Raw genomic sequence first — 12,339 nt, 5'->3', positions numbered from 1 at the left:
TTCTCTCTCTGTGCTGAATTCCTTTCATTTGCATCGGTTATTCCTCTATTGGAAGCAAAGGTTCAGAGGTCAAAGCACAGCTTTTCTTCTGCGTTTCTGAAAAAAAAGAGTTTGAATTATGTTTTTGTCGGCTGTATCCAAAACGAAAGGGATATTCTACTATGAATGCAATCTTTTATAACTCTGATATAAAGCATAGACCAACGCAATGCAACACTCGCCAAACATTTCTAATTTGTTTGGAGGTTGAAACAACATGATTGGTTGCGCCCGGGTCAATAAATGTTTGAAAGTTATTTTGTTAGGACGTTGTTTTTTGGACCTTATTTGAACCATGATGTTCATTTGATGTTATTCTACAACCCGAGTTTAACAATCTATTAACGGTCATTATACTTTCTCTCCAAAGCAAAGAAAGTCTAGCAGTTGAGTTAGCTTTGATCAACAATGCTGAAAATCTGCCCGTTTTCATATCTATACATAAATAGCCCATTTGAAAGTCTTCAATAGTTTAAATATTTTATTTAGAAGTCTGAAAAAAGAAACACATTGACTCAACAGAATGTAGTAAGAAAAATGTGTATTTTCTGTAGAATCTACAACTGATATCCAGTACTATCCTAAACCTTCTGCTTCTTGCTGTATCTCAGTGAGTGGTTGTGTTTCCAGCATGTTTGTTACCAACACGTCATGGACATGTTTCAAGTGTTTGCTTGTGGAAAGGTCCAGCTGATTTAAAATTCTCACCCAGCATAAGTAAAAAAGTATGGAAACGTAAGACTTCCCTGCCGAATTGTTGTGGAATTAATGGTAGGCAACACAAATAATGTCTGTTCTATAAGAACCCTCCCCTTCTTCCATGGATTCTCCATTATTTGACCCTTCTCTCCCGCTGTTGTCATGTTTAAATGCTTTCATTGCGCGGGTGAGAGTGAGATCACACCCTCACACTATCACACTCTACACTATCATGCTCGCACCTGGTGGTAACATAGGGCCCTTTAACTGCAATTTTTTCTAGCTAACAAGTCACAATCTAGACTGGAAGGCAAAAAAAAAATGTTTAGTTTTGCGTTGGATTTCAATAATTAGGTTATTATATGGCCATTTATACACAAATAACTTCAACAACTGCCAATCAATGTCTCAACCGATGATTGGTGAATTATTCTATTCAGAGCAAGTCGATTTTTTCTTTGTGTTCGACAGCTTTGACAGACTTTCACTTAGGCTACCAACACTGGTAGAATGAAATGGCAAGTGCATAGATGCCCGCCAAAGCACTTACCTGAAAGTACTGGATAATAGGCCTAAATAATCGTTTGGAGGCGAAATACAAAATAAATTTTACACATTTGTACATTATTTCTCATTTATGTTGGATAAGTCATTCGAAGAAATATAGTTAAAAACGGTTATTAATAAGGCTATTATCATTCTTTTTTTCTCCATAGCCTATTAACAATTGTCATTTACCTGAAGTTGCCATAATGAATCCCTGTATCATAGCCGACAATTCTTGTCATAAATGACATATTCTACATTGTTCAGTTGATATGGAGTTTAAATTGAAGTGATGCCCAAAGCAATAAAGGTGCTAGCAAAACAGGAATACATATATGTGATTGGGATGGTCACCGTCACAACTGAGCAAGCCGGGCTATCAACAACCAAATAATTAATAACCCAAAAGTAATACAAAAAAACATTTAAGCACAACTTTCACAGCCTTTCACACACAAACTTTCCCACCCATCCACAAATGATTATAAAGAGAGGGTGACGGCAGAAAAAGTATGGAACTGTAATCCCTTCTTATTAAAGCATAGAAGTCCTGGCCTCCTCTGACTGCTGCTCTAAAGAAAAAGTATAATCTCTGTCATTTTCATCCGTTTACAAGATCAACTCTTCTACCTCTTAAACCGTTTAACAGGGACAGCGTGAAAGTAGTGATAAGTAGAGAGGAGAGAAGGGTTGAGTGGGGGTGGGGGCAGCGGTAGGCTACAATGAGGTGAAGCTGTAAAAGAGGGCTGGCGGGGGCTAATACAATTGTAAGAAAGTAGAGAGAGCTACTATTCAAGCTTTGATTTTGAGGGAATATTTTTTGGTGGTTAACTCCCCGATTCTTCTATATAAGTAAGCCTAACAGAGTGTAAAGTTAAAGTCGATAAAATGCCATTTTGTGTTTGCTTAAGACCTGCGTGTATGGGTATACGAGTGTGTAGCTTATCTGTAATGTAGCCTTTAGCCTAACAAACTCCTAGCAGGGGAACATGGTCCCGAGAGGTTATGGGTATGAGGGTGTGGGTGAGTTTGATGGCAATATTTGTGTGGAGGTATCTGTTAAAGTTATGTTCATACAGTATACGTGCGTGTTTGTTTGTTTAGGAGATGTATTTCCATCTTAGTATTTGTGTCTATCGGCTATCTGCTTATTTCATATAGTGTGTGTGTGTGTGTGTGTGTGTGTGTGTGTGTGTGTGTGTGTGTGTGTGTGTGTGTGTGTGTGTGTGTGTGTGTGTGTGTGTGTGTGTGTGTGTGTGTGAGTGAGTATATGTGTGTCGGCACGGCTGAAAGTGCCGTAATTAAACATTCAGCGCTTCCTTCCCTGATAATTCCTTTTTCAAACAACAGTCCTGCCAATTTATTTGCTTCAACCTCTTTGATGATCCTCACCATGTCGTCTCTTTTACACACAGACTTTACTCCAACTCCGACTTTACAGATTCCAAGAGTTTCCTGTTCTACAGAGTAGACTGTTTCTAACCCCCCAGGTGCAAGTCAGCATGGGGCAGATCCATACACCGACAAATTCTCTTTCCTTATTTAGTCCATCCAGCATTGTTATTGTAGAAACTCCCATATTTCAGCAGAACTAACAACGAGTTGTATAATAGAGTTCATTGTGAATATATATCACAAAATGGCCGCACTTGGGCTTCATTAATGAGATATAGGCCTACAGCCAGATCAAAGAGAATACACTTGTGTCTGTGCCTTACAAGAGTGTGTAAGTGTGCGTGAACATAAAGGAAGTATGTTGCTTTAATCTCACTGGATTTTCTTTCCTTCGTTGGCACACAATTGTTATGTCATTAAATGCTTTTTTTTATTCCCCAGTTAACTGACTCTGATGAAAATGCAATGGATTTCTTACAATCTGTGTCTGCTTTAAGATGTTACGCAATCAAGTTCACATTTAGTATTTTTATTCTCTGACATTCAAACTGTTCTTCTATGAAACAACATTATTTAAGATTGAATAACTTGGATTCCTTTTGAATTGGTTTATTATATAGATACTTCCTAAGATTTTGTCTGTTATCTAGTTTGTGTGTGTGTGTGTGTGTGTGTGTGTGTGTGTGTGTGTGTGTGTGTGTGTGTGTGTGTGTGTGTGTGTGTGTGTCTGTGTCTGTGTCTGTGTCTGTGTGTGTAAAGGCCATTCTCTTTAAAGGATTTTCTAATTTCAGTGAAGAAGATTTTACGTTGGATATATCACATTTAGGCACTGAACATTTAAGAGATAAGAAATTCTTTGAACATTTACGGAATGGTGAATGATAACAAGACGGGGAATATATACCAGACATATTATTTATTTGTAAAGTATTCAAATACTAAATAAAAACATTTACTTTTGTGAACAAATAATTTGAGGAACCTAATTTGTTCATTCCAAAGCAAACGACTGCCTTTTATCTCACTGCAGTTATATTCTCTCTCTTCTGTTATCTCCAGGCCTAAGCTATTTGTATTCAAAAACCTATTTACAAAAGCTAGCAAGTTCAGTAGAATGCAATTGGATGTACATTTTGTTTTACTCCTTCAACGATGATTGTTAAACAATCACAATTGGCTTTTATTATTCAATTGTAATAAAGTCAAACTGTCAAATCCAATCGGGAACAACAACCCCCACGGTTAGCTCTTGGAACCCACTGATGTTCTACAGCTTGGTTTATAACCGACATTTTTAAATACTGTAGCGACACTGCGTAGAAACCATGGATTCTTTTAGAGTTTAAGTGTCATGTAGTTGTTATTGTATTGTCAATTGTTATGCCAGTTGTTCCTTTGTGCATTTATTTAAATGTTTTACCTGTCAATCTGTGTGAGTGGTGAATCAAAGAGGTAAAAGGGTTTTGCAGGGAGATAAACGAGGGAGAAATTGTCAGCGTTGTGTATGTTGGCGGTTTGTTTTGGAGTTCAGTCTTTTTGTCTGTTTATCACTATTTCTCTGCAAAGTCTTTATTTGCCCCAACAGTAACCTGGGTTTACACCAAATAAAACAATGTGTTGTATAGCTCATAATCCTGACTGGGCATTCCTCTGTCCCATGGCAAGATAGTTACTTTGGTTTCAGCAGTGAAACATTTTCATCCCTGCTCGGTGAGTTAGCTATCTGTCGGGTATAGTTACAAAGCTTTGTTGTTGTGTTTTGAACGCACCAATAATGTAAAAAGATAGAGAGGCCATTTTCCCTGCATGGTACACTGCGTGCACTGCCCTCGCCCGCAACTCCGAGAGACCAACACAAAAGGCGCCCTGCTCACATCGAGTCCAATGTCCATCAAGACGCCAAGATACAGTGGAAAGGCTCTCTGGAAAGCTTTTCACGCACAACTGGAAATTTGGGCCAATGCTGGTGGCGGCTGTTCAGTGGAGATGAAAGCGCGGCAACTCGATGTGTTTATCGGATGAGGCGCTGTCATGTTTGCTGCTCCTAAGCACAGAGGACAGATGTGAATAAGTTGCCCTAGTAGGGGCTCTGAAGAGGCGTATCTTACAGTGTGTTGGGACAGTTCTACTGCGCTCAGAACTGTGGTAAAGGCCGATGACAGCCGGGGGAAATATGCGGTCCCTAGCAAACGAGATCGAGAGCCTGTCTTTGTGGGCATATGCACGCATGCCAGCATCCATGCAGAGCGAGCTTGCCCAGGATAAACAGGATCATTCTCCAGGCCCTTTCTCCTACAGTGGTACACACACAGATCCGTCTAGCCTACACGCCTACTTTGCAGAAGGCCCTTGAGTTGGCCGTAGAGAGGGAGCTGGTTCCATGGGCAGCTATCTTGCTTCTCAACCTTCGCTCCCCTTCTTGTCTGGGTCCAAGGGTATGCTGGGGCTGCATGCAGCCTGGCCACCTGGTCAGAGAGTGCCTAACAGCTGTGAGGACCCAGGGAAATGGCTCAGGGTCCATGTAGTTGGGTCATCTTCTTGAGCTCAACAACGCAGCAAGAAGGGGCAGGGCTCCACCCACCCAAGCGTTCTGGAGCCTGTTGACCTGGTTGGGTGGACCTGTGTGGGGGATTTTTGGCATATTCCTGTCACTGTTTAGGGGGTGGCCTGTTCAGCCTGGGTGGATACAAGGTCCAGAGATCCTGGTAAGACCAGACATTTAACCAAGCTGAACAGAATTGTTCTGCTTGTGAACCCGGCCACAGGGGAGAGGGCAACCATGAAAGGAAAGGGGGTATCTGCTTGGGGTGTAAGATTGTCCTCCATCCATTGTGGGTAGTGGCTGTGCAGGACCCCTGTATCCTGGGGTTGGACTTCATGCAGTGGATGGGCCACCAAATGGACCTGGAGAGGGGGGCTAAGATTGCCCCCCCCCCCCTCTGGGGGCTGGATATATCTGCTATATCCAGTCCCCACCGACAACAGTTCAGGTGGAGCAATCACTTCCACCCACCCTGTCTTCCTGATCACCGTCTATCGACCCAGTCCTCCCACTGGACCTTCCTCAACCCTTCCTTCTCCCCCCCATTCCCTCATGTCCATCTTAATGCCCCTGCCCACTCACATGCCCACCCATGGGACCGCCATTCACGAGCACACTCCCTGTCAAATGTCCATCTAAGCTTCCCCAGGAGATGCAAGTCTGCCTTCCAGGCCCTCCAGGGAGTTATCACCTCAGTGCCTTCTCCTCCTGACCCTACCCTGCCATTCATCCTAGACACTTACACTAGTAACTTTGGCATCGTCACTGTTTTGGTGCGGGAAGGGCTGGCAGTAGAGCGGGTGGTAGCATGTTACAGCAGGACATTTAACAAGATTCAACGCAACTACTGTGTCACCCGACTTGGCTCAGCTGATGGCTGTCAGTGTTGTCAGCTATTTCAAATGCTACCTTGGCGGCCTGCCCTTCACTGTAAGTACTGAGCACTCTACGATCCGGTCACTCATGTTTTTTGCAAGGAGCCAGAATGGCAGGTCGCAAAGTGGAACTTTTGTGTGGCCGTTGGCGTACACACTGCCTGGAGGGCCAGGAGCAGAGACAATAGTGAACGCTTTAGTGGGGGGGGGGTGATGATTAGCACTTCTGGGGGACTGGAGTCTATCCACAGGACCAGGGTAGGCCTTGTGGATCCTGTGTTTTTGCAACTTGGGAAGCATTCTGGACATGCAGAAGGACCGCACTATTCCTCTGAATAAAGACAGCTTGGAGGAGCGATTTCATCGCTGTAAAGAGCGACAGCTGGCCGTTGTCTCGGCTAAGCACCAGAGGAACTGGAACACTCATCTGCCTAGCTGTGCAAGACTCAACCTCCTGCACATCGGCTCTGCTGATGTTGGGTTGTTTCCGGTATTAGTTAATGTCGTTGTGTATTCTGATTTCTGGTTGGATATATTTGTGGATGTGTTTTCTGATTTGTGGGGGATTGTCTATTTGTCATGTTGATTTCTTTAATACAGCTGTGTCCTTTGACTTGTTTTTTCTGAAATTTTTGTTGTGTTTTAGGATTAGTTTTTTTATTTTCTTATTTGTTGTAATTTGGCCACTGTATGGGGCTCCCACTAAAGCAAAGAGAATACACAGCGATGAACATCATTAAACATTAAAATGTTTGTGCCCTGATAATCCATCTTTCAAACAAGAGTCCTGCCAATTTATGTCTTTGATGATCCTCAGGCCTTTCATGTCGTCTCTTTCACACAAACTTCCCTCAGCCCTACGCCCAGAGTGACCTGTTCTACACTGTTTCAAACGATGCAGATCCAAGTACACCCATGACTTATTTAATTCCTTTTGTTATTAATTCCATCCAGATATTGTATCCCATGTTTTAGCAGAACAACTAACATAACGGGTTGTATAATTGAGAGGTCCTTCTGAATCTATTGATAAATGGCCGCACTTGAGCTTCATTAATGAGTTATAGGGCTACAGCCAGATCAAAGAGAATGCACTCATGTCTGTGAGAGCTTACAAGAGAGTGAGTGTGTGTGTCTGTGTGTGTGTGTTTGTGTGTGTGTTAGGTGTGAAACTGTGCATGAAGGAGGGTGTGATGCTATAGCCTCACTGGATTTCCTTTCCTTTGTAAGCAAACAGTTTTACACAAACAGCTTTTTTTGTTCCCACATAATTGGCTCTACGGAAAAATGCTATAGAATATTCACAAACTCTGTTTGCTTTAAGATGGAATTAAGTTCTTATTTAGTATTTTTTCTTTTTACAAATAAACTCTTCAATATTAACAGTCCTCAACATACAAAGTTCTTGAACCCAACTAAAGATTTAACTATAGCCTAAAGTTAAGTCTTAAATTTAACTATAGGCTATAGTTAAATCTTTGGTTGTGTTGTGTCATTATCGGATAACCACTTTGAAACTGGTCATTATGTTGATACTTCATACGAAACTGGATGTTCACTGTAGTTTTTGTGCGTGTTTTTGTGTGTATGTGTGCAGGTGTGTGTGTGTGTGTTTGTGTGTGTGTGTGTGTGTGTGTGTGTGTGTGTGTGTGTGTGTGTGTGTGTGTGTGTGTGTGTGTGTGTGTGTGTGTGTGTGTGTGTGTGTGTGTGTGTGTGTGTGCGCGCGTTTGTTAAGACCATTCTCTTTAAAGTGTTTTCTACTATGAACAGAATTGAATAGGAATTTGAGCGTGGGATATCACATTTAATCACTGAACATTTAAGAGATAAGATATTCATTGAACATTTAAGAAATGGTGAACGATTTCCAGAAAGGGAATATTTACCATCCCCTTATTATTTCTTAGTAAAGTATTTAAATCAACTCCAGTTGTCTTGTCCGGAATGTCGTCGGCCTATGACCTCTGTAAATCAATGACTACCTTAAATATTGATCGAGTCTCGTAGCCTTCTGTATCAGTCTGCAAAACAGAAGTTTTGTATTCCATTAAGTTGAGGGGGATATCATACGGGACCTTATCTTCTTTTACTCAGCTCTGCTTCTTCTAAATCAAACGGGCTGTTATTGTAATCTCATTGAACAGTCAAATCCGATTTAAAACTACAACCCACACGTTTTCCTCCAGATAGCCCGCCAACTGAAATCCGAAAGCTTAATCATCACAAGTCACATTTCAGGCAAACATTCACCGTGTTTTGCTTTCCAGTGGCGATGTATGACCCTCTGCCTCCCGTGGTGTTGAGCCACGGACTGCACGGCGCTATCGCATCCCCGGAGGTTTTAATCACATCTGAAACTGAGCAATAATAAAGCCTATCCTGTTTCGCCTTGCCCTTTCACACATTTCTGCACGGCGCCACCCTGCTTAAACAAGACAAAAGAGTTTGCTTTGCCTGCGGATGGTCGACCGACCTACTCCGCTCCACGGCGCATGCGCGCAGTATATCCGAGAGGAAAGAGGAGAGGGGAGACCATTGGATCATTCATCCCACAACACGCTGTAGAGGCGGCGTGAGGCTTAAATGTAAGTTAGAGAGTGTGTCTGCGGAGCCGTGTTTTGTTGCAAATACGCAGGATGATGTTTGAAATGAAAAGCGAGTCCGTTAAACCGATAGGCTGCGCGCAGGCTGCCGAGATCGGCGGAGTGATGGGATCTGAGATCTCACGTCAGTCTAGCAGCGGCTGCAACTAGGAAAAGCCGATGCAATGCAGGCCCTTTGTCTTAAACAAAAAGAATGAATGAAATGGAAGACGTGGAATGAAACCAGACACCTGTGTGGTTGTGAATGTAATGCGTACTAGATCAGTGTGTGTTCTACCCCGCGTCAGTACGTTGAACCCATCATCATCATCATCATCATCATCATCATCATCATCATCATCATCATCATCATCATCATCGCCCTCCTCGTTTCTCTGTCTGTATCAGCTGGATGCCTGCCCTAGTATTGAAGAGAGGACAGCAGTTCCTGATGAATGGTGATATGTTCTGCAGATGGTGTGTGCTTGCACGGGTGAATTGTAGCAGTTGGGGGGGCTGGTGGTGTAGTATGTGTGTGCTCATTAGGCCTACTACTACTACGATATCCAGAGTTGAACCCAAAACACTCAATTTAATCGGGGTCTCCATCCAACCACCCTTCCCACCTAGCATACATGAGTTTGTGAAACAACAACAACCTCACTCCCATTAACCCCATTGAAGTATACGTTTTTTGTTTGTTGTGCTGTTGTGGGCCTGTGTTGATGTGTAAACTTTGTGAATGCCTCTGCTGTGTGAATGTACCACCGATTTCTGCAAACTCTTTGGTTCCAGTGAGTGGACATGACAGCCCTGCGTCAGAGGAAGGGCAGCAGGGCCAGGGATCCCCCGCTAGCAGCGGACATCCAAAAACCCCTGAAGACCAACTGTTGTCCAGACCATCGCGCAGATAGCAGACTGCATGGTGAGTGAGCCATCTTTCTCCGCTAAGCAGTGGCCATGACCTTAAGCCCTGCTTAGTGTGTGTGTTGCTATTCAGGGGAACTGCAAAGGAAAGGATAGATGATTCTGTCTGTTATGAATGTTGACCCGACTTGGCTACTTTATTATGTTGTATTGCTCCAGTAGATTTATTACACCAGATCAGTACTTTATTTGCAACAAATTGAATTTTATAGGCTCACACTTCTATTGATTTTTTTCTTGATTGTATACACACAAAAAATGGAACTATGCACAAAATTCTGAAAACTTGTAGCTCATGTATCAACTATAAGACTCCAGACTGCTAAACTCTAACTGTTTTCACATTTTTGATAAACTCTAAGCACAAATCTAATCATTTAGCACACTTGTTACACCTGGATCACACTGGCCTTCACAACGCAACAACTAATTAACAAGAAGTCTAACTCACTACTCACCTGTTCAAACTCAACTGGCAAAATACTTCAATCATGTGTCAGAGAATTTAGGACTCGTTGAGCTCTACTGTGTTGTAGATATGGTCCTTTGGCCTGATCAGGATTGGAGGTGGGATACATACGGATTTACATGTAGATCTGTTTCACCTCATTTTTATTCTTATTTTTATTTTTTGTTGGCCTACGAAAAGCTTTTAATGCAGTCAGTTCAGCTGAACATTTTACTGTATTACAGTAAAAAAATTAATATTTGCTTTGTTAACTTTTTGTACTTGTACATGCACTGATTTCATCATTACATCACCCGAAAGACAGTCTAAACATTTTCTTACTGTAGTGTTTTTCATTTTACTTATCAGTGCAATTACTGTACTGTAATTTAACAAAATAGGTAACATTGGTTTATTGGCAGAACAATGTTGCAGCATCAACTATAGGTGTACAGTATGACTCTGGGAAGCTGGGATTGTGAGTTTAGCCCATTGGAGCTCATTGGATAGACAAATATGCATTGTATCCTATTCTGATACGATTGTGTCAATGCAATATTTATATGATATATTCATAATATTCTATTACAATATGGCAACAGTCTTTATACTATATGTACCACCTAATTGCAACTTTAAAAAAGAAAGCTATTTCTAAACAATTTCATACATTGGAATATGTAACATGGCCTCATAAATAGTACTTTGATGGAAGTGTTTTGAATTGATCACACCAGTGTTTAATTGATGCTCTCTAAGAGATATTCCTTTGATAGCTGTGTTTATTGTTTGGTGGGAAAAAAACAGTTTTGAGAAGAATTTGTGTAGTTTTGACAAAATGATTATCTCTCCTCAGGTTTGTGTTTAGAGTTTTGAGAAATTGAGCTATAGTTTCAGAAAACGTGTTTAAACTATTGAGAAAAACTGTAAGATGAACTCCCTTGTAAGTAAACATTTCTTTTAAAAAACCTTTAGTATAATATTATAATATAAATTATTATTATAATAATAAATAAAACGGTAAGTAAGTAAGTAAGTAGGTAAGTAACAAGTAAAAGTAGCAGAACGGCATGTATTTCTCTGGCTTTGGTTTCTAGAAGGAGCTGAAGATGTTGCACAATATGTGAGTGAAGTAGCACACAGTTGCATAAAAGTGTGTGCTACTTTTGATGGAAGCGCTCTTGGGGTGAGCAGAAGTTTATATCTTGACTCAATGTACAGTGAAAAAACTCCTACGTACAAATCAAACTTTAAGTCCAGTGCAAATCAGCCTCCTGTGTAATTCAAGGATGTTATTCTTGTTTTTTCCCAAGTAACTTCTCCCCTTTATTACTTTGTCTGTTTTTCTAGCCAGCTATGGGTATTGTGTTGTTTTGACGTTATTTGTTTAAGGCAACATTGAATGTAGCCATCGACTAACTTTGAAGCGATTATTAAATTCATGAATCCTGTTGGAAAGCATTCACCTTTTTGTTCCCAGGGAAACAGAATATTATATTCAGTATATTCATCTGAATTGTTCTCAACCTAAACCCTAGATGGTGCTTGGGTCATAGCAAAATACCCCGGATGCTTGAAAGGGAAGAATAAACAAGAATAAAATATAGTATATGAATTATAACATATGGTAGCTATGTAAATTGTATCTCTTATGATGTATACAATGTAGCTGTAACAACGTATACGAATAGCTGTTACGATATATGATAGCTATTACGATATATATGATAGCTGTTATGATATATATGATAGCTGTTATGATGTATACAATAGTTGTTATGGTATGATCGCTTTTATGATGTATATGATAGCTTTCATCATATACAGTTTACAATAGATCTGTTACAATATATACGATAGCCTTACGATATATAGATGGTAGCTGTTATGATGTATGCAATAGTTGGTATGATATATAGGATATTTGTTATGATATATACAATCTAGCTGTTATGATATATATATATGATAGCTCTTATGATAGAAACGACAGCTGTTATGATATTTATGATAGCTGTTTTGATGTACATGATCTAAACCTTGTATCCTTGCAGGTAATTGGTCATGGGGGGCCATAGTCTGGACTTCTATTGGCTGGTCCGTGTCCGTGGGGCTGGGCCTTCTGTGCTGCATCTACGTGGCCACTCTACACGAGAATGACTTATGGTTCTCAAACATCAAGGTGTGTATATATGTGCGTGGGTGTGTTTGTGTGTGTGTGTGTGTGTGTGTGTGTGTGTGTGTGGGTGCTTGGATGTGTGTGTGTGTGTGTTTGTGTGTGAAGTG

The 12,339-nt window shown here is 41.0% G+C and overlaps 1 protein-coding gene across 3 annotated transcripts in view; it reads left to right on the top strand.

Annotated features, from left to right (window-relative positions):
- Nucleotides 1-7,826: 7,826 nt before the first annotated feature.
- The window catches only part of dpy19l3 (dpy-19 like C-mannosyltransferase 3), a 41,961-nt gene continuing 37,448 nt past the window's right edge, over nucleotides 7,827-12,339 (top strand). The window contains exons 1-4 of one of the 3 annotated variants that reach the window (XM_030376920.1): nucleotides 7,827-8,681; nucleotides 9,087-9,136; nucleotides 9,474-9,603; nucleotides 12,108-12,235. In XM_030376920.1, the coding sequence (XP_030232780.1) occupies nucleotides 9,483-9,603; nucleotides 12,108-12,235 (249 nt within the window). In that variant the 5' untranslated portion in view covers nucleotides 7,827-8,681; nucleotides 9,087-9,136; nucleotides 9,474-9,482. Of the gene's footprint in view, nucleotides 8,682-9,086; nucleotides 9,156-9,473; nucleotides 9,604-12,107; nucleotides 12,236-12,339 lie in introns of all 3 variants that reach the window. The other 2 variants (XM_030376922.1, XM_030376919.1) reach the window with 2 other exon arrangements.

This window comes from Gadus morhua, chromosome 14, assembly GCF_902167405.1.
Source record: "Gadus morhua chromosome 14, gadMor3.0, whole genome shotgun sequence".
In the NCBI taxonomy this organism is placed as follows: Eukaryota; Metazoa; Chordata; class Actinopteri; order Gadiformes; family Gadidae; genus Gadus; species Gadus morhua.
The sequence above is the reverse complement of the archived record's forward strand: the minus strand, read 5'-3'. Positions and strand labels throughout refer to the sequence as shown.